This window comes from Schistocerca gregaria, chromosome 8 (assembly GCF_023897955.1).
Source record: "Schistocerca gregaria isolate iqSchGreg1 chromosome 8, iqSchGreg1.2, whole genome shotgun sequence".
Taxonomy (NCBI): domain Eukaryota; kingdom Metazoa; phylum Arthropoda; class Insecta; order Orthoptera; family Acrididae; genus Schistocerca; species Schistocerca gregaria.
The window spans coordinates 490,229,663-490,252,835 of NC_064927.1; the positions used below are offsets into that span (position 1 = coordinate 490,229,663).

General features: G+C 42.8%; 1 protein-coding gene across 5 annotated transcripts in view; it reads right to left on the minus strand.

Moving 5' to 3' along the window:
* Positions 1-23,173, minus strand: part of LOC126285378 (acetyl-CoA carboxylase) — a 385,520-nt gene that overhangs the window by 206,074 nt on the left and 156,273 nt on the right. The window contains exon 1 of one of the 5 annotated variants that reach the window (XM_049984708.1): positions 7,383-7,551. The exons of the other annotated variants lie outside the window; for them this stretch is intronic. Coding sequence (XP_049840665.1) covers positions 7,383-7,465 — 83 coding nt within the window. The 5' untranslated portion in view covers positions 7,466-7,551. Of the gene's footprint in view, positions 1-7,382; positions 7,552-23,173 lie in introns of those variants that run through there. 5 annotated transcript variants of the gene reach the window in all.

Below are 23,173 nucleotides of genomic sequence, written 5' to 3' on the forward strand. Positions count from 1 at the left end.
TGGACTCTGACCACAATCTATAGGTTATGACCTGTAGATTAAAATTGAAGAAACTGCAAAAATGTGGGCATTTAAGGAGATGGGACCTGGATAAACTGAAAGACCCAGAGGTTGTACAAAGTTTCAGGGAGAGCATAAGGGAGCAATTGACAAGAATGGGGGAAAGAAATACAGTAGAAGAAGAATGGATAGCTTTGAGGGATGAAGTAGTGACGGCAGCCGAGGATCAAGTAGGTAAAAAGATGAGGGCTAGTAGAGATCCTTGGGTGACAGAAGAAATATTGAATTTAACTGATGGAAGGAGAAAATATAAAAATGCAGTAAATGAAGCAGGCAAAAAGGAATACAGACGTCTCAAAAATGAGATCGACAGGAAGTGCAAAATGGCTACGCAGGGATGGCTAGAGGACAAATGTAAGGATGTAGAGGCTTATCTCACTAGGGGTAAGATAGATACTGCCTACAGGAAAATTAAAGAGACCTTTGGAGATAAGAGAACCACTTGTATGAACACCAAGAGCTCAGATGGAAACCCAGTTCTAAGCAAAGAAGAGAAAGCAGGAAGGTGGAAGGAGTATATAGAGGGTCTATACAACAGCGATGTACTTGAGTACAATATTATGGAAATGGAAGACGATGTAGATGAAGATGAAATGGAAGATACGATACTGCGTGAAGAGTTTGACAGAGCACTGAAAGACCTGAGTCGAAACAAGGCCCCCGGAGTAGACAACATTCCATTGGAACTACTGACGGCCTCGGGAGAGCCAGTCCTTACAAGACTCTACCAGCTGGTGAGCAAGATGTATGAGACAGGCGAAATACCCTCAGACTTCAAGAAGAATATAATAATTCCAATCCCAAAGGAAGCAGGTGTTGACAGATGTGAAAATTACCGAACTATCAGTTTAATAAGTCACAGCTGCAAAATACTAACACGAATTCTTTACAGACGAATGGAAAACTAGTAGAAGCCGACCTCGGGGAAGGTCAGTTTGGATTCCGTAGAAATGTTGGAAGACGTGAGGCAGTACTGACCCTACGACTTATCTTAGAAGCTAGATTACGGAAGGGCAAACCTACGTTTCTAGCATTTGTAGACTTAGAGAAAGCTTTTGACAATGTTGACTGGAATACTCTCTTTCAAATTCTGAAGGTGGCAGGGGTAAAATACAGGGAGCGAAAGGCTATTTACAATTTGTACAGAAACCAGATGGCAGTTATAAGAGTCGAGGGGCATGAAAGGGAAGCAGTGGGTGGGAAGGGAGTAAGACAGGGTTGTAGCCTATCCCCGATGTTATTCAATCTGTATATTGAGCAAGAAGTAAAGGAAACAAAAGAAAAATTTGGAGTAGGTATTAAAATCCTTGGAGAAGAAATAAAAACTTTGAGGTTCGCCGATGATATTGTAATTCTGTCAGAGACAGCAAAGGACTTGGAAGAGCAGTTGAACGGAACGGATAGTGTCTTGAAAGGAGGATATAAAATGAACGTCAACAAAAGCAAAACGAGGATAATAGAATGTAGTCGAATTAAGTCGGGTGATGCTGAAGGAATTAGATTAGGAAATGAGACAATTAAAGTAGTAAAGGAGTTTTGCTGTTTGGGGAGCAAAATAACTGATGATGGTCGAAGTAGAGAGGATATAAAATGTAGACTGGCAATGGCAAGGAAAGCGTTTCTGAAGAAGAGAAATTTGTTAGCATTGAGTATAGATTTAAGTGACAGGAAGTCGTTTCTGAAAGTATGTGTATGGAGTGTAGCCATGCATGGAAGTGAAATATGGACGATAACTAGCTTGTACAAGAAGAGAATAGAAGCTTTCGAAATGTGGTGCTACAGAAGTATGCTGAAGATTAAATGGGTAGATCACATAACTAATGAGGAAGTATTGAATAGGATTGGGGAGAAGAGAAGTTTGTGGCACAACTTGACCAGAAAAAGGGATCGGTTGGTAGGACTTGTTCTGAGGCATCAAGGGATCGCCAATTTAGTATTGGAGGGCACCGTGGAGGGTAAAAATCGTAGAGGGAGACCAAGAGATGAATACAGTAAGCAGATTCAGAAGGACGTAGGTTGCAGTAGGTACTGGGAGATGAAGAAGCTTGCACAGGATAGAGTAGCATGGAGAGCTGCATCAAATCAGTCTCAGGACTGAAAACCACAAAAACAACACAGTGCAGAAGCGCCTTCCTGAAATATATGGAGGCGGATCTACCTGCTGACCTTTACCTACTGTTCGCAAGATATCGTATACGACTGCAGCAGACTGTCTTTCAAGTGGGTGCATTTTTTTTTTGAATTCGTGTGGATTCTTTGAAATAGCCAACCTTCTTTTCTTCCAGTAACGTCATTATGTTTGAACTTAGCATACGCTCTAGATACCTGCAACAGACGTAAATAATAGTTACTGGTGCGTAATTCTTGCGAGAAGCGCAATTCAACAAGATGTCGTTTCGTACTTCTCAGTAAGAGCGTATTCAGAAAAAAGATTATGCATTTGTATACATCCTTTGTGGCAATAAATTCCCAGATCCGTTCGATGGAGCGCTGTTAGAATAACTTTACATTCCAACAACACTGTTTCTGGCGATATTCTGTCGGACTACCGATGCCTAAGATACGAGACAGACAGATGATTGGTTACAAAATACAGACAACATTGTCGCTACAATGCCGCGGAAGTGATAGCAGGTATCTTGGCGATTGCAGCCCATGAGAACGCTGTGGGTAAAACAAGAAGGCAGTCTCAAGACCACCGCCGAACTATATTTTCTGTTAAACAGGGTAGATAAAAAGTACAAAGCGCCCCATTTGGTTTTTGGCCGCCTTACTCGTCATCTCCCAACGATTGGCGAACTCAGAAAGACGCACAAAAGATATGTCCCCTTGGTTATCTTTTATCTACATGCAAGACTTAATACCATGTTTATCACCTTATCTTTCTTATCAGACACTGTTATGATCCATTCGCTGTGCTGAAGACTCCCGTTCTCCTTACCCCACTGCTCTCAGCCAACACCCCCCCCCCCCCCCCAAACCAGTCGTAATTAGCTGGTAGCCTGAATACCGTAATACCTATAATCCTCAAAAAGAAACGCAAAGAATATCTATTATAAAAGCTGGTAAAAATGCTCTTACCGCCTTTTTAAAAGACAGTCTTCATTCCTTCCGATCTGATCATGTAAGAGCAGAAAGTTGTGGAATGATTTCAAAGATGTAGTATCGAAATATCGACAGCAATTGAGAGATATATGCCACATAAATTTATAAGTGATGGTACTGATCCCCCATGGTACACAAAACGAGTCCGATCGCTGTTGCAGAAGCAGCAAAAAACTGAATCCAAATTTAAAAGAACGCAAAATCCCAAGACTAGCAAAGTTGTGCAGAAGTTCGAAATATAGCGCGTACTTAAATGCGAGATGCTTTTAATAAATTCCACAACGAAATTCTGTCTCGAAATCTGGCAGAAAACCCAAAGAGATTCTGGTCGTACACAAAGCACACCAGTGGCAAGAAGCAATCAATACCTTCACTGCGCTACAACAGTGGTAAAGTCACTGATGACAGTGCCACTAAAGCAGTGTTATTAAACACGGTTTTCCAAAACTCATTCACCATAGAAGACTAATTAAATATTCCTGATTTCCAACGAAAAACAACTGACAAGATGAGAAATATAGAAGCAGATATCCTCGGTGTAACAAAGCAGTTTAGATCACTTAATAAAGCCAAGGTCTTCGGTCCATATTTTATACTGGTCAGGTTCCTCTCACAGTATGCTGATACAACAGCTCCATATTTAGGAATTATATACAACCGCTCATTCACAGAAAGATCCGTACCTAAAGAGTGGAAAATTGCTCAAGTCACACCAATACCCCAAAAAGAGAAGTAGGAGTAATCAGCTAAATTACAGATCCATATCACTAATGAAAATTTGCAGTGGGATATACTGTATTCGAACATTATTAAGTACCTCGACGAAAACGATTTATTGACACAGTCAGCACTGATTCAGAAAATATCGTTCTTGTGAAACACAAGTAGCTCTTTATACTCATGAAATAGTGAGTGCTATCGACAGGGGATATCAAATTGATTCCATATTTTTAGATTTTCAGAAGGCTTTCAATACCGTTTCTCACAAGCATCTTCTAGCCAAACTGCGTGCCTATGGAATATAGCCTCATTTGTGTGACGGGATTCGTGATTTACCGTCAGAAAGGTCACAGTTCGCAGTAATAAACGGAAAGTCAGAGTAAAACAGAAGTAATATCTGGTGTTCTCCAAGGAAGTGTTATAGGCCCTCTATGGTTCCTAATCTATATTAACGACATAGGAGACAATCTGAGTAGCCGTCTTAGATTGTTTGCAGATGATGCTGTCATTTACCGTCTTGTAAAGTCATCAGATGACCAAAACGAATTACAAGACGATTTAGATAAGATATCTGTATGGTGCGAAAAGTGGAAATTGACCCTGAATAAAGAAAAGTGTGAATTTTTCACATGAGTACTAAAAGAAAGCCGCTAAATTTCGATTACGCGATAAGCCACACAAATCTGAAGGCTGTAAATTCAACTAAATTCTTACGGATTACAATTACAAATAACCTAAATTGGAACGATCACATATATAGTGTTCTGGGTAGAGCAAACCAAAGACTGCGATTCATCAGAAAGTGCAACAGGTCTATTAAAAAGACTGCTTCCATCGCGCTTGTCCGCCCTATTCTGGGGAATTGCTGTGCACTGTGCGATCTGCATCAGGTGGGACTGACGGATGACATCGAGAAAGTAGAAATAAGGGCAGCTCGCTTTTTATTATCGCGAAATAGGGGAGATAGTGTCACAGACAGACGTGAATTGAAGTGGCAATCATTAAAACAAAGGCGTTTTTCTTTGCGACGGGATCTTCTCATGAAATTTCAGTCACCAGTTTTGTCCTCAGATTGCGAAAACATTCTGTTGGCACCCACCTACATAGGGAGAAATGATCATCACGATAAAATAAGAGAAATCAGGGCTCGCTCAGAAAAAATTAAGTGCTCGTTGTCCCGCGTGCCTTTAGAGAGTGGAACGGTAGAGAGACAGCTTGAAGGTGGTTCATTGAACCCTCTGCCAGGCACTTTACTGTGAATTGCAGATTAATCACGTAGATGTAGATGTCTTCTTTTCTGGAAGGTTAGGAACTTTCATTCATGTAAACACATTCTTTGATTTTGCTGTCCAATGTGTGCGGTAGAGGAGGAAAGAGCTTGAGTATTGAAACTTTCTTACAGATTACAAATGTGTGGCAGACAAACTCGAATCCGGAAGAGGAAATGCTCGTTCCGACTGAGCTAACCAGGCAAGACTATAATGGTGACGCGTACAGAACACGGTTCCCTTCATTCGTGAGTGCGGCTCGAGTGTTTGGGAGACCCGCCAGGTCGGGTTAAAGGAAGACACGGAAGCTATTCAGAGGTGTGCTGCTGCATTTATTGCATGCAGGTTCGATCTACATCTGAGCACTGCGGAAACGCTTCGTGAACTCAGGCGGGAATCCCTGAAGAGAAGAAAACGTTCTTTTCGATAATCGCTACTGGGAAAATTTGGAGAATCGGCATTTGCTGCTGACTGAAGTAAGATTTTACTGCCGCAACGTACATATCGCGTACCATAAAGCCAAGATAGGAGTAATTAGAGCTCGTACGAAGTCGTATAGATAGCAGTTTTTCCCTAGTTCCTTTTACGGGTGGAGCAGGGAAGGGATTGACTAGCAATGACGTTGGTGCTCTTTGAATTCTCTGGAGTATACGAATGTCGCATGTGAATAAATGTAGACGCCCGTGTCGAGAAGGATTTTCGTGTCATAAAGCTTTGATCATTAAGATATAATGTTCTATATCTATCCTTAAAAAAAAAAAAAAAAAAAAACGCACCCTATCGCGGGTATCACCTCACCATAAAAAGAATGTGTGTATACGTAAAATATAGTCACAATAAAAAACTTTCTACTGTTATACAGACAGTTACAAGGGCAACAATCATTCGATGACGACGTGTCCAGAAAGATGCTACCGTAAACCACCTTACCTAAGCTGCAGACATTGCCCTAGCCAATTATGGAAGGTTAACAAGGTAAAAAAAGCACAAGTGGCAGTGTTGTTTACACACTTCCAAAAATGAAAATGACAAAATACGATTTCTCTGAGGCCAAGTAGATCTGTACGACAGAAGCACCAGAGGACAAAAGGAAAATGTTTTGAAAGCTGATTTACAGTCTCCCGCACCATCGGATCGTATGAGCTACACCATACTTCTATACTTCAGAGGTGTATTACAGACAACATTCCTCAATTGCTGCTAAACCTTCCTATGTAGAATAAAAGCAGTACGTTCAATTTGACTCTCACTTCTGTAGGAAGCCCACTGAAAATAAAATCCGCCGAACACTGCACACCTTTCTGTACAACGGTTGATGTTTTATTTCGGTGTAAATAATTTCTATATCTAAGAGTTTTTATTTATCAGAAATACCACGAGGGAATACATGAACATGAACGGAAGTGTTTGAGCTGATTCCACAGATCAGTCTAATGGCCGTTCAGTATGCTCAAAATATCAATTCCAAATGAGGAGTTACCCCAAAATATCCTTCAGAACAGAACACAGTGAAAATAAACGTTTACGTTTCAGTGTCGTGAACAGAGAACATTATTCTGATTGCGAAGACAGTAACCCTTAGCTTCCGCGTAACAGTTTGAATGTGACATTTCACAAAAAACGCTTTCAATCTAATGCTACCTAAAAAAATTTAAAACCTTGAACTTATCTGCCACTAAGGATCAATCAATTGTCCAGAGAAAATTTCACGAGATGAAAGAGCTCAGCCGAAGTCACCAAGCGGCAGGTGGTTTGTTTTCACTCTCGAAAACGAAAACAAAAATATTAAGATGTGTTCACACAAGCTCACAAACAATGTGACGGCATTTTCCGTGTAAGTGACGGATTTTTCACGAGTAACGGTTAAGTCACCGACTTTGCCTGCAGTAATACGTCCTGTTTCGGGCTCGTGTGAGCGGGCAAGCTACGCCACTATTACGGGACGGATGCACGTATAACTTTCCCTCACGCGGCGTGCCGGTCACGTAAACATCGCTGGCGAAGCAGAAGCTCTTGCAAACTCTCGCGCCCTTGGCCACTTTGCGTCGACTGCGAAGCACTTCACTGCACCACAGCCGATCTCACAAGACAGAGCGAAGCCCGTTCAGAGCGACGCTGCAAAAATACGACGTTATCTCAGAGATTTCCGAGACCTCTGCACGTAGCGAAGTAACTGTTTTCCGCAGAAACTACACAGAGCTGCCTGCAGAACGCAGACGGGGTACTCACGTGAGCCCGTGCATCTCGGGCAGATGCCACGCCTCGTCCTCGCTGCTCTGCTGCGCGAGCACAAACCGTTTGATTCGCTGCATCGCGGCCAACTGCCGCGGCGTGGCGTGGCGTGTTTTCACCGCCCTGTGCTACGCTACCGTTCCCCCCCGTCCTGCCGGTCGCTACTGACCCAGTATAACGGCGCGGCGAGCGCCACCGCCGTGCGCAGGTTTAGTTAGGTTAGGTTAGGTGGCGCGAGCGCACGGCGCCTGCACCAGCTTTAGCCGCCGCAACCCCTCACCGCCGCCGTCACTCAGAGGCCACCTAAGTGAGTGTACCGGCGTGCGCCCTGGCCGATCGAAGGCAGCGTCACAATACATACTGACTGTAGCGACAACTGCTGCTTCCGCCACCCACGAGCTTACACTGTCGACGCTCTTACAGTTCTACACACTTGGAATGAAAGGTAACATGGGGAACACATTTGTGCGTAAGATCTGCTGCTGCTCCTGCTGTTATTTTTGTTGTAGTCTTCACTTCGAAAACAGGTTTGACGCAGCACTCCATGCTACTCTATCCTGTGCAAGCCTCACCATCTCCGAGTCAGCAGCTCGTGGTCTAGTGGCTAGCGTTGTGTTTCTGGATTACGGGGTCCCAGGTTCGATTGCCGGCCGGGTTGGAGATTTTATCTGCCCGGGGACTGGGTATTTGTGTTATCATCATCATCATCATCATCATCGTCGTCGTCATAATTCGAAGCAGCTCGCCGGTCGGAGTGGCCGTGCGGTTCTAGGCGCTACAGTCGAAGCCTCGCGACCGCTATGGTCACAGGTTCGAATCCTGCCTCGGGCATGGATGTGTGTGATGTCCTTAGGTTAGTTCGGTTTAATTAGTTCTAAGTTCTAGGCGACTGATGACCTCAGATGTTAACTCGCATAGTGCTCAGAGCCATTTTCGACGCAGCGTCAACTAAAGACTCGCAATACGGCGGCCGTACCCTGAAGGGGATATCGCGGCCAATAAACGCCATACGATCATTTTCATCATAGTGGCTAGATTGGATTGGGTAAAAATTGGACTGTGTAAAAATTGGGACTTTGTACTGGCGCTGATGACCGCGCAGCTCAGCGCCCCACAAACCAAACATCATCATCTTCACCTCGGAGGAACTACTGCAACCTACATCCTTCTGAAACTGCTTGCAGTATTCATCGATTGGTCTCTCTCTTACGGTTCATAATCTACTGATGCCCCAGAACGTCTCTTGTCAACCTATCCCTTTTTCTAGTCAGGTTGTGCCACAAATTTCTTTTCTCCCCCCCCCCCCCCACTTCTGTTCAGTACTTTCTCACTAGTTAAACGAACTACCCATCTAGTTCTCAGCAGAATGAGATTTTCACCCTGCAGCGGAGTGTGCGCTGATATGAAACTTCCTGGCAGATTAAAACTGTGTGCGGACCGAGACTCGAACTCGGGACCTTTGCCTTTCCCGGGTAAGTGCCCTACCAACTGAGCACGGTACGGCACACAGTTTTAATCTGCCAGGAAGTTTCATATCAGCACACACACTCTGCTGCAGAGTCAATCTCATTCTGGAAACAACCCCCCAGGCTGTGGCTACACCATGTCTCCGCAATATTCTTTCTTCCAGGACTGCTAGTTCTGCAAGGTATGCAGGAGTGCTTCTGTGAAGTTTGGAAGATAGGAGACGAGGTACTGGCGGAATTAAAGCTGTGAGGAGGGGCGTGAGTCGTGCTTGGGTAGCTCAGTTGGTAGAGCACTGGCCCGTGAAAGGCAAAGGTCCCGAGTTCGAGTCTCGGTCCTGCACACAGTTTTAATTTGCCAGGAAATTTCATAGTTTTCAGCATTCTGTTGGACCCACATTTCAAAAGCTTCTGTTCTCTTCTTGTCTAAACTGTTTATCGTCCATTTTTCACTTCCATTCATGGCTACACTCTAAATACTTTCAGAAAAGAGTTGCTGACACTTAAAACTGTACTTGATGTTAACAGATTTTTCTTCTTCAGGAACGCTTTTCTTGTCACTGCCAGTCTACATTTTATATCCTCTCTACTTCGGCCATAATCAGTTATTTTGCTGCCAAAATACAAAAATTTTTGTGCTATCTTAAGAGTCTCGTTTCCTAATCTAGTTCCCTCAGCATCACCTGATATAATTCAACTACATTTCCTTATCCTTGTTCTGCTTCTGTTGACGTTCATCTCATATCCTCCTGCTCTTCCAAGTCCGTTGCTGTCTCTGACAGAATTACAATGTCATTGGCAAACCTCAAAGTTTTTATTTCTTTTCCCTGGACCTCAATTCCTGTTCCAAATTGTGGTTCGGTTTCTTTTACGGCTTCCTCATTGTACAGATTGAATATCAGCCGGGATGGGCTGCAACCTGTCTCACTCCCTTTTCAACCACTGCTTCCCTTTCATGCCTTGCCGTTTGGTTTCTGTACTAGTTGTAAATAGCTTTTCGCTCCTTGTATTTTACCCCTGCTACTCTCACAACTCCGAAGTGAGTATTCCAGTCTACATTATCAAAAGCTTTCTCGAAGTCTACAAATGCTATGAACGTTGGTTTGTCTTTCTTTTCCGAAATCGTTGGGCCAGTATTGCCCCGTGTTCTCCTATATTTCTCTAGAACGCAAATTCATCTTCCCCTAAGTCTACCAGTTCTCTCATTCTTCTGTAAAGAATTTGTGTTAGTATTTTGTAACCATGACTTACTAAACTAATAGTTCGGTAATATTAACACCTGGCAGCACTTGCTTTCTTCGGAATTTAAACTTCAATATTCTTTTTGAAATCTCAGGATATTTCGACTGTCTTACACATCGTTCTCACGAGACGGAAGAATTTCAAAAATGGTTCAAATGGCTCTGAGCACTATGGGACTTAACTTCCGAGATCATCAGTCCCCTTCAACTTGGAACTACTTAAACCTAACTAACCTAAGGACATCACAAACATCCATACCTGAGGCAGGATTCGAACCTTCGACCGTAGCGGTCGCGCGGTTCCAGACTGATACCACTACAACGGCTCGGCCACAGCGACCGGCGGAATAATTTCGTCACGGGTGGCTCTCTCAGGTTATCAGTAGTTCTAACGTAATGTTTTTACTCCCGGGATCTCGTTTCGACTTAGGTCTTTCAGTGTTGTCAAATTCTTCTTGCAGTATCATATCTCCCACCTCATCGTCACCTACATTCGCTTCCATTTCTGTAACACTGCCCTAAAGTACATCTCCCTTGTACAGACCCAATATGTGTTCCCTCCCTCTTTCAGCTTTCCTTTCTTTACTCAGAACTGATTTTCCGCCTGAGCTCTTGACATTCTCGTTTCTTCACAGGCCTCTGGAAAGTTCATAATTCACCAATTTTCTGTCAGGCAAATTGACCACGCGCTGTCAATCATGTTTCCAGGGCCTATTAGTCGCATTTTAGTCCTTGTTATAACAAGGAAAAATTTTCTCAAGCCAAAATTTTTCAGCTCTTTTGTTGAGATATTGGTCCATATGCATTACTTTCTGGTCTTCATTTGTTATTTCCGTTTTCTGAGCAAAAAGTTACGTCAGGATGGCAAGTTGTAGAATCCTAGCTCTATTAGGTAAAGTCAGGAACAATGTCTTGCCGAACTTGAGTATTTTATCGCTGAAAGATACAGAAACCTAAAGCTCAAACTTGTGTGTCTGACTACAGCACTCCACAGGTCAACCGTACGTTCAACACGATAACGCAGCACTCCACCTTTTCAGGAACACGTCCACGGACATGAGGGTTCTTGACCTCAGTGCTGTTGAACATATCTGGGACGTCATCGAGAGAAATGAGCGTGCCTTGGATCCAGCTGCGATCTAAAACCGTGAGATGCGGGCTTGTCTTGAGCGGTCATCAAGGATGGCTGTCTCAACGTTTTCGGTGGTTCTCGGACTCGACTGCACCACACGGTGTTGCCATCAATAGCCTGAGAAATACACAACTCGAGTACATCACGAAACCAAAGAGACCGATCAACATCCATACTAACGTTTGGTATAACGTATGCAAGACGAAGTAATTTGTTGTCTACTCTTCCCGGAACATACGCTCTTGGTATTTCTCCGTGATTCGCTACGCCTGTCTTGCAAAGACTGTCACTGCAGTTTGATGAGCACATTCGTAACGCGATGGCTATTAGATCCTGTAAGGTAACGAGCTTCTCTGTTCAGCATCTCCGCAATCTCTTGTACTAATCCAATTTGCTAGGTCTCACACTCATGGGCAAAACTCAAAAATCGGTCGATTATATTTCCTTAAGGTTGTGGTCTTGGGGTAGCGCCTTTTATTCATAATCAAAACGTCTTCGGTTCCGGATTCGAATCCCGCCACTACTTAAATTTTGATTAAACAGCATTGGCGGCCGAAGACTTCCGGCATAAGAAGTCACCCCTATTCTGCCAACGGCCTTGCCAAAGAGGGCGCAGAAGCGGACAGAGGTTCAGGGCACACTCTTGTCCAAGGGGTGGCCCGAAAGGCGAAAGAATCAGCAAAGATCAACGGCAAGAGGTTGCAGAAAACAATGGAACCCACTACATTAGAGACACATAACGTGTATCCACAGGACATGTGGCCTGTAATTGAGAAGTGTCATGATGATCTCTCCTTCAGCAAAAGATCCCAGATTAGTCCCCCATCCGGATCTCCGGTAGAGGACTGCCAGGCGGAAGGCTACCACGAGAAAAAGATTGAATAATCAACGAAATAATAACATTCTGCGAGGTGGGGCGTGGAATGTCAGCTTGAACGTGGTAGGAAACCTAGAAAATCTGAAAAGGGAAATGCAAAGGCTCAATCTAGATATAGTAGGGGGTCAGTGAAGTGAAGTGGAAAGACGACACGGATTTCTGCTCAGATGAGTATAGGATAATATCAACAGCAGCAAAGGGAGTAGGATTCGCTATGAATAGGAAGGTAGGGCAGAGGGTGTGTTACTGTGAACAGTTCAGTGACTGGGTTATTCTTATCAGAATCGACAGCAAACCAACATCGAGAATGATAGTTCAGATATACATGCAGGCGTCTCAAGCTGAAGACGAAGAGAGAGAGAAAGTATATGAGGATATTGAAAGGGTAACACAGTATGTAAAGGGAGATGAAAATCTAATAGCCATGGGGGACTGGAATGCAGTTGTGGAGGTAGAAGTAGAAGAAAAGGTTGCGGGAGAATATGGGCTTGGGACAAGGTATGAGAGAGGAGAAAGATTAATTGAGTTCTGTAACAAGTTTCAGCTAGTAACAGCGAATACTCTGTTCAGGAATCACAAGAGGAGGACGTACACTTGGAAAAGGCCGGGTGATACGGGATGATTTCAGTTGGATTACATCACTGTCAGACAGAGATTACGAAATCAGATATTGGGTTGTAAGGCGTACCTAGGAGCAGATGCAGACTCAGATCACAATACAGTAGTGATGAATAGTAGGCTGAAGTTTAAGACATTAGTCAGGAACAATCAATAAGCAAAGAAGTGGGACACGGAAGTACTAAGGAATGACGAGATACGTTTGAAGTTCTCTAGGGCTATAGATACAGCAACAAGGAATAGCTCAGTAGGCAATACAGAGAAAGAGGAATGGACATCCCTAAAAAGGGCGATAACAGAAGTTGGGTAGGAAAACATAAGTACAAAGAAGATAACTGCGAAGAAACTATGGGTAATAGAAGAAATACTTAAATTGATCGATGAAAGTGAAACGTCCCCTTTATATATACACGATTGCGCTTAAACTGACACACAATATTTTTAGCGCAACGCAATCTGACTTCCAAAAATCCCTACGAAAAAATGGCCCTGACTAACATTAACCTATACCTTTCACAAATCACCTACCTCACAAAAATCTTCGTTACTCAAGCTACTGCAATACAGCGAGCGCCACTACTGCCAGCTAAATAAAAGATTCAAACTACGGAAGGCACTAACTACTGATAGGTATAGTTAGCAAATGAAAGATTTTAATAGAGAACAAACAATGTATTTACCTTAGTAGTCATAATATATATATCACTTCATGACACCAATTCTTACAAATTTCAAAACTCCGCCATCTCTCTCCCCACGTCCACCACTGCTGGCGGCTCACCTCCAACTGCGCAACGCTACGCGCTGTTAACATCCAGCTGCCGCTGCCCAACACTACAAAGGCAGACAACAATGCAAACCAGCCACAGACTGCACACAGCACAGCCAGTGATTTTTCATACAGAGCGCTATGTGGCGTTACCAATAAGAAAACCTAAACAGCCTACTTACAAAAGGAGGAAGTACAAAAATGTTCTGGGAGACTCAGGAATACAGAAATACAAGTCGCTGAGGAATGAAATAAACAGGAAGTGCAGGGAAGCTAAGACGATATGGCTGCAGGGAAAAATGTGAAGAAATCGAAAAAGAAATGATCGCCGGAAGGAATGACTCAGCATAGAGGAAAGAAAAAACAACTTTTGGTGACATTAAAATCAAGGGTGATAAAATTAAGAGTGCAACGGGAATTCCACTGTTAAATGCAGACAAGAGAGCGGATAGGTGGCAAGAACACATTGAAAGCTACTGTGAGGAGAAAGTTTTGTCTGACGTGACAGAAGAAGAAACAGTAGTCGATTTAGAAGAGATAGGTGACCCGATATTAGAATCAGAATTTAAGAGAGCTTTGGAGGAGCTTTTTAAGATCAAATAAAGCAGAAGGGATTGATAATATTCCATCAGAATTTCTAAAATAGTTGGGAGGAGTGGCAACAAAACGACTAATCACATTGTTGTGTAGAATGTACGAGTCTGGCGACGTAATCTTACTTTCGGAAAAACATCATCCACACAATTCCGAAGACGGCAAGAGCTGACAAATGCGAGAATTATCGCACAATCAGCTTAACAGCTCATGCATCCAAGTTGCTGACAAGAATGCTATACAGAAGAATGGAAAAGAAAATTGAGGGTGCGCTAGATGACGATCAGTTTGTATTTAGAAAAGGTGAACGCACGAGAGAAGGAATTCTGACGTTGCGGCTAATAATGGAAGCAAGACTAAAGAAAAATCAAGAAACGTTCATGGAATTTGTCGATCTAGAAAAAAGCGTTCGACAATATAAAATGATGCAAGATGTTCGAAATTCTGAGAAAAATAAGGGCAAGCTATAAGGAGAGACGGGTCATATACAGTACAGTGGAAACTCGATTAACCGTCATCTTCGGGCCGTGGTCGTGACGGTTGAGCGAATAGACGGATAACAGAAACACTGTATTCCTCCAAAACATAACCTCAATCAATTATTTTATGTATACACACATATCACTCTCACAGTAATATAATAATATTTCGGAGCGAAAACAAATTAAACACGACAGTAATAGTAAATAAAACTATTTATTACATGATAAAAACATCTGTACAGTAGCTACAAAAGTTGCAAAATACGTCATGTTTGTTGTTCATTTCAACAGCCTTGGCCATTATTATAGGCTCTGAAAGTGGAATCCCCTGACTTCTTGCTTGCATAAACCATCGGTACATTGCAGTGTCCAATTCATCATATTTTGCAGGTTTCATTGTCTTTCTTGTTCGCACATTTCCATCCATGCTCTGCATTGTTGACACATGTTCTATTTTATCAGCAACACGTTTTATATCGTTAACTGTTGTTCTTCTAAGACCATAAATCAGCGCTACACTTGTCGCAGTTTCGCCCTTTCTTAAGAGTTTTAGAATTTCAAGTTTTTGATTAAGTCCTAAAACAACACGTTTACGTTTTTCAGACATTTTATCAAGTCACTGTATCACACACACCTGCACTAAATACGGTAGTGTAAAATATTAGTCAATAAAGCTTATTCAAGTGGAAAACACATAACACGGCACAGCCCGCTAGGTGCACTGCGACAATTACAGTTTTCTGGCCACAACTGGAAACCGATTCAGTGGTGATTGTTGACTCACAAGTGAGACAAAGACAAGAAAAGTTGGAGATGTGTTAGCACATCAACTGAAGGTCATATTTTATGTACCATTCTACGGCGGGCGGGTACATTCACTTCCCACTAAAACAGAGTAAATAAACAAAGCGAACGCGTCACTGCACCTTAGAGCATTCTGTTATTACAGTATTATTATGCTGTTACAGCAGTGACGGTTAACAGAAATTGACGGTTTAAAGAGTGACGGTTAATCGAGTTTTTACTGTATGTACAACAGCCAAGAGAGAATAATAAGAGTGGACCACCAAGAATGAAGTGCTCGTATTAAAAAGGGTGTTAAGACAAGGATGTAGTCTTTCGCCCCTATTGCTCAATCTGTACATCGAGGAAGCAGTGATGGAAATAAAAGAAAGGTTCAGGAGTGGAATTAAAATTCAAGGTGAAAGAGTATCAATGATACGATTCGCTGATGACATTGCTATCCTGAGGGAAAGTGAAGAAGAATTCCGTGATTTGCTAAATGGAATGAAAAGTCTAATGAGTAAAGAGTATGGACTGAGAGTAAATTGAAGAAAAACAAAGGTAATGAGAAACAGTAGAAATTAGAACAGGGAGAAACTTATAGTCAGTATCCAAGGTCACGAAGTAGATGTAGTTAAGGAATTCTACTGCCTAGGCAGTAAACTAACGAGTGATGGACGGAGCAAGGAGGACATCAAAAGCAAACTAGCAATGGCACAAACGGCATTCATGGCCAAGAGTAGTCTACTAATATCAAATATCGGCCTCAATTTGAGGAAGAAATTTCTGAGAATGTATGTCTGGTGTACAGCATTGTATGGTAATGAAACATGGACTGTGGGAAAACCGGAGCACAAGAGAATCGAAGCATTTGAGATGTGGTGCTACAGACGATTGTTGAAAATTAGATGGACTGATAAGATAAAGAATGAGGAGGTTCTGTGCAGAATCGGAGAGGAAAGGACTATGTGGAAATCACTGATACGGAGAAGGGACAGGATGATAGGACATCTGTTAAGATATGAGCGAATGACTTCCATGGTGTCAGCTCCTGGTAGCTGAGTGGTCAGCGCGGCAGACTGTCAATCCTAAGGGCCCGGGTTCGATTCCCGGCTGGGTCGGAGATTTTCTCCGTTCAGGATTGGGTGTTGTGTTGTCCTAATCATCATCATTTCATCCCCATCGAAGCGCAAGTCGCCGAAAGTGGCGTCAAATCGAAAGAGTTGCACCAGGAACGGTCTACCGAACGGGAGGCCCTAGTCACACGACATTATTATTTACTTCCATGGTGTTGGAGGGAGCTGTAGAAGGCAAAAACTGTAGAGGAAGACAGAGATTGGAATAAATCCAGCAAATAACAGAGGAGTATGTTAGAGTATCACTTGCAACATGAAGAGGAATTCGTGGTGGGCCGCATCAAACCAGACTGATGATCCCCCCCCCCCCAATACAAATAATTAAAAAAAAATTGTCCTACCCAATTCTGGTATCAACTTTAATTTGTTTTACGTGGTCATTCCACTTCTGGCCGCTGCGAGTAGTTACCCCAGGGTATTTTAAGGTATCTACTTTCTGCATTTCGCCATTATTCTGGCGCTGCAGCCTTCCTGCAGATAACACCATTGTTCTTGAACAGGCTCACTAAGCTTGCGGAGTTGTATACTGGTTCATTTACATATATTGTGAATAAGCTCAATGCACAAAAAATTAGTCACCCTTAAAAGAAATCATTACAACATACTTCAATACCGTGTCATTCCGCCCCTGGACTTGATAACCGCCTGGATTCGGTTAAGAAGTGAGCCCACACGGTGGTGCGATATGTCTAGGGTTGTCATATCTAGCTGGGACCTCGTCGGGACACTCTGAGATGGGGGTGTAGAAATGAAGTAAAAACTTTATTTAACATGATTACTTTTTATTTAGAACACAATTACACGCAATTTGTTGCGGCGAAATATTTGGTACAGCATATCTTTCTGAAGTTTTATCCTTTTTCAGCACGTCTTTTTTCTCTTTTATGTTTTTATAACACTCCATGCAAGTTGGCTTGCACTTAAAGTGGCACTGTAAGATTGATTGCACAGTTCCTGGTAGCATTTGATTTCCTTCACCAGTTCACTGCACCGACATCTGCGAAAATACTCTTCCCCCAGTGACGATCTGTGTGGGAACAGAAAACATACATAATTGTAGCAGTTGGCATTTGCGTTCTGATTTTCGGTTTCCTTAAGAAAGTAAATCAACCTTTCTTCCATGGAGTGTTTAGATTTCCATTCTTCCGAGTCACGCTTAGTTTTTAAAAAGCTCTTCAGATGCATATATAGCCAGCCGGTTTGACCGAGCGGTTCTAGGCGCTTGTCTGGATCCGCACGACCGCTCCGGTCGCAGGTTCGAATCCTGCCTCGGGCGTGGATGTGTGTGATGTCCTTAGGTTAGTTAGGTTTAAGTAGTTCTAAGTTCTAGGGGACTGATGACCTCAGATGCTAAGTCCCATAGTGCTCAGAGCCATTTGAACCATTTAGATGCATATATTCCTGAAAACAATTGTGCCTGAAATCTTCATATCATATATAATAGTGTTTCAAAAATGGTTCAAATGGATCTGAGCACTATGGAACTTAACATCTGAGGTCATCAGTCCCCTAGAACTTAGAACTACTTAAACCTAACTAACCTAAGGACATCACACACATCCATGCCCGAGGCAGGATTCGAACCTGCGACCGTAGCAGTTGCGCGGTTCCAGACTGAAGCGCCTATAACCGCTCCGCCACACCGGCCGGCAATAGTGTTTCCGTTCATCACCCATTCTGTGGTTTCAGATAGCGTAATCCAATCAAATACTCGATATTTATAAAAAGACATAGCCCATTTCTCTAAGAAATCATGTGTTATGGTATAGAAAGCCATTGTCTCTTCCTCAAGTTTCGAAATCAAATTAATTATTTCTTGCTTAGGGTTTCATTCTTTACATTGTTCAAATTCATCTTTGTTTGCATGCCACTCAAACTGGCAGTCTTCCTTTCATTCCATTCAGACATATTTGCGTGTCCATTAATACATTTCTTATTTCAATTATCCAGACTTTATTCTTCTCTACGCTTTTTATATATTTTTTCAAACAGAGCCAAGACTGACTGCAGAAACAAGAAGTTTCACCGATAGGACTAACTGAAAAAAATCTGATATTATTTTAGGCGACCTGTCTAGGGCATCAAAAAACTGTTGTAATGGAATCCAAACCTTAAGAATTCTCTCAACTGCGGGCATTAACGAAAGCCATTTAGTTTCTGAGTGAGATAAAAAAGTCAGGTTATTGACATCAACGAATAAGCAGAACACCTCCAGGAACTAGGCGATTCTTTCACGTGGTGCTGCTTAAATAGTTCCAGCCCCGTATTACTGGAGAAGTCTGGTATTTTCTGGAATGATGGCGCTGGATCTAGAAGGTGCTTGCTTCGTCTATACAGGACACGCAACATGCAACGCCATCTGTGAGAAGACCTTGTCAACATAAACTTGTTGACATAAAACTGAGGTTGCATTTACATGTTGCGCTAACAGATGGCGTTACTTCAGAACTTGAGCCAAGCTCGTAACAGTATTTTGCAAAATTGGGATAAAATTGGGCCTTGTCGGGGAGTCGACACAAGAAGGTCCACAAGGGTGACGGTCCCCAAATATCGGGACGGGTGGCACCCCTACGTATGTCGCATCATAGTTACACCCATCACTGAGGATTTGGTCGCGCAGTTTCACCCAATTGCAGGGATGTTGATGTCGGTGTTTTACGATGAACTTTTCTGTTGTGGTCTATATCTGCCTGTGCGAACAATGGCCTTTGCACAGTGACTAACTCCAAACGATAACTGCGTGCAGTTACCGACGCAATGTTCTCTCGCTAACAAGTTGGGACGGACCTTCTTTCACTGCCTGCACCAATTCCAGTCGAATTTGGAAGCAACTAGGATTCACAAGCTGTGACCGCGTCTCCGGTAGCTGTTAGTTAGGATCTCTTTCCGACCACAATTCTGACGTCGTGCTTCGTGGACACGTCTGTTACATCATTTTTGGTTGACACTTTTAATAGTCCGCGGTATGGCCATGGACGCGGCGACGTTTGCACCTTTTTGCAACTCTGTCACGTCCTTATACTTACCCATGTTTACGTACGATGTCTGCTTGAAACGCAAATGTCTCGCTGATCGCTACAGCTTTATGCTCACGCAGAGGCAGCGCGTGCACAGATCAGCAGGTTACGCTGTACCACCTGTAAAGGCTTAACGAATCATCTGTGCACGCACAGTGGGGTGCCACGTGAGTCCATAACCTACCCTCGGGGTACCTTGTACGGTCTAGATGTCAACCCTCAAGAAACAGAAACAGTGATAATCAATAAAAACAGAGTCCCTGCATTAAGATAAGCCAAAATCACATACAGCACGTACATAAATACACATACCTTGGCACTACAATAAATGACCAGTGGGATCTTTCTGATGACGTGAGAGCTCGAATTGGAAAAGCCAGGGCTCTCTTCAATAACATGAGTAACCTTTTCAAGACTCATGGCTAAGCAATGACAACGAAGATCCGACTTCTACGCTGCTACGTATTTTCCCGCCTCTTCTATGGCGTTGAAACATGGACGCTGACAGAATCGTTGGGTAAGCGGCTGGAGGTTTTTGAGATGCGTTTGTACAGGAGAATGTTAAGAATACCGTGGGCAGCACATGTCACAAATGTCGAGGTTCTACGATGAATGAAGACAGAGAAAGAAGTACTGGCCATCGTGAAAGCAAGAACGATCCAGTACCTAGGACGTATCATGCGGAACTACAACAGATACCATCTCGTCCAGACCATCCTGCAAGGAAAAATACCAGGGAAGAGAAGCGTTGGCCGGAGAAGAACATCATCTCTTAAGAACATTAGAACGTGGACCTCTAAAACATCTACAAAGCTATTTAGAAATGCCAGTGACAGGAAAAGCACTGCCAAGACGGTTACCAACATCCGAAACGGATAGCAACCAGTAGAAGAAGAAAGGAATTATTTACTGCATCACCAATTATTACTTCATTATTTTGTCACTGGCGGCTGTGTGCTTCAGATTATACTAGTCCATTGTAGTTAAATCCTCGGTTACATATTCTTGCCTTTATTGTTTCACTACCTATCACATTTTTTCCAACAATATTCAACTCTGCGACGTGGGCATCCTCGCCGCTGGCGGCGCAGTGTTCCTGAGTACGAGTCATTGAGAGCAATACAGATTGACTTGGCTGGCCAATTCAATACGCAGCAGCTTATGGTTGGTCCGAATGTTTTTTGTGGACTACGAATGCAGTTCACTTGTGATGTTTCTGCTGCGTGTGGAGGCAGTACACGGCTCATCTTGGCTGTAGTATACGGGAACTATGCTGACTATGGTGGCCTTGAAGCTTCCCCTGATGCAAACATCTTGGCTTGGAAGACACGGAGAATAGCCTAGAGTAAAGGTCTACTAGCTAAGGTTCACTATGGTACTTTGGTGCCAGAGAAGCCGTTCACTTTGTCTACTAGAAGAAAGAAGAAGGTGAATGCAGACGTGTATCTGTTTATTTGGGCCACTGTTGTCGTCAAAATAAAGCAGTGTTCATACAGCAATTTCATGTTGACACGCTGAAGTGAAAAGATGGGCATGTCTGTGGAATTAACGCCAAATAAGAAAGCTGTTATACTTACTTATGCGTCAGCTGGTCTCAGCACAAGAGATATCCTGTTAATCTATCTACAGTTTCGAAGTTACTGAAAAAATGCAGGGAGAAATAGAATTTTAATCACGAAAATGAAAGAGGTAGAAAAATGGCTTTTACTATCAAACAAGGTGAGTTATTGAAAAGACTTTCTCTCTTGGACCGTCGCCTACCCTCGGCTGAAAGAAACTGACAAGAAATTAATGGCCTTTCTGTAACCAGTAGAACTGTTAGACTGCTCGAAGCTGGACTTGCTGTCCGTCGACCCAGAAACAGGTCTCCTACTAGAGAAGAGTAAGCGGCCGCCCGGGGGGCAAAGGGCAGAAAAATTAATTTCAAGTTAAACAGCGAAAAAATTGAGAAAATAAGGAGTAACAAACGAAGGTTCAGTAATTTTGATTGAAAACCCAGTTTAATGAAAAAAATTTACTTAAAAAAGTTTATTTTTCACTTAGGGTTTAACGACCAACGTGGGCAACTCAACGGGCTATAAGCAGTCGCCCGTCCCCAATTTAGGGTCACTGGCTCCAGGGAAGGGAAAAAGCCAGTGCCTTTAGACAAACACAACATTCATCCCTCACTGGGATTCGAACACAGACTCATCTTGAGCGAATAATCAGAACCCAATCGCTTGGACCGCTGCGCTACCGAGACGGCTACTAAAAGTTGTTGGACTGTCAATAGTAAGTGCAAATACGACGTCATTTATTTATGTAACCGCGAGAAAGTGGATGCTGAAAAAGGTGAGATTTATTCTTCATTCTAAAAATGTTTCAGTTAAAACGAACGCAATGATAGTATGATTATATATATGACAGTCTGATGTCTCCCATCGGTATTGCGCATTTCTAAATTCAAGGCAAAATTCATTCACACCAGGAAATAATTCCACATCTCTATTAGTCCATTTTCTTGCAATTAAATAAGGTAAGTAATTGATGCCAAATTTGGTTGCTTTGGTATATTCAGTTGAGTTCTAGTTTAAAATGTTCAGCACAGTCTTCCTTTTTCAGTGATTTGAGGAAATTTCAAAAAGTGAGGACAAAAAAATAAGTAACTGAGTACATTTGTTGCCTTTATCTCCCCAGAAAGTGAGGACGTCCGGTAACCTTGGTTTAAAAGTTAACAATGCATCAGAAGATCTGCGATGTTGTGTCGTTGTAGGTTGTTGGTGGCGGTGGAGGAAGGGGGGGGGGGGGGGGGCGGCGGTGCCTGGGAGACCAATTGTAGTAAAAAAGAGGAGGCGCCATTTTTCAGTTCTCGCCTAGGGTGGCAAAACACTTGGCAACAGCCCTGTCTAGAAAGAAGCCTTATTGACATAAACAGTGCTACGACAGCGGATAAAATGGGCTATAGCTCATGTGACATGGACGCCGGAGATTTGGAATAAAGCAATCTTTCAGATGAATCTAAATTTAATCTGCATGTCACCGATGGAAAAGTGCTTGTGTGTCGCAGAGCACAAACATTCAAACATCCAGCAGGACAGATTGTCTAGGGACACATTTCTACCCGAGGGATAGGTCGTCTGGTCTTCATAAATGGCACAGTCGATGAAAATGTATACATCGGCATCCTTGAAAGGAAACTTAAAATCACAATAAGAGACCAGTTTAAAGATGTTTCCAGTTGAATTTTATAGAATGATTCTCTTCCTTGCCACAGAGATTTCAAGGTATGTCCTGTGATGAATGTTTCTGTCAAGCATGAAGTAAATAATTTTCCAGCTTAATTGTTACTCGTTTCTGCATTTGAGGCAATAACATTCCTTGGACAAAATGGAGTTCAAATTTTAGAATGGTCTGGAAACAGCCCCGATCTCAATTCTGCTGAGAACTGTTGGAAGGTTATGGGAAACGTTCGTGTATGGTTTCTTGAACCGAATGGCCAATGCATTGAAAAGTTTATTCTCTCAATGCCTACACGATGCAAAACGGCGATTAAGGCACCTACCTGGAAGACCGACCAAATATTAAATGATAACAGTGGATTCGGATGAAGTAACTGTGTATGTACAAACACTAAAAACTATCTGCGTTATGTTCAGAAGAAAAAACAGATCAGATGACATATGCACTTCCACCCTAT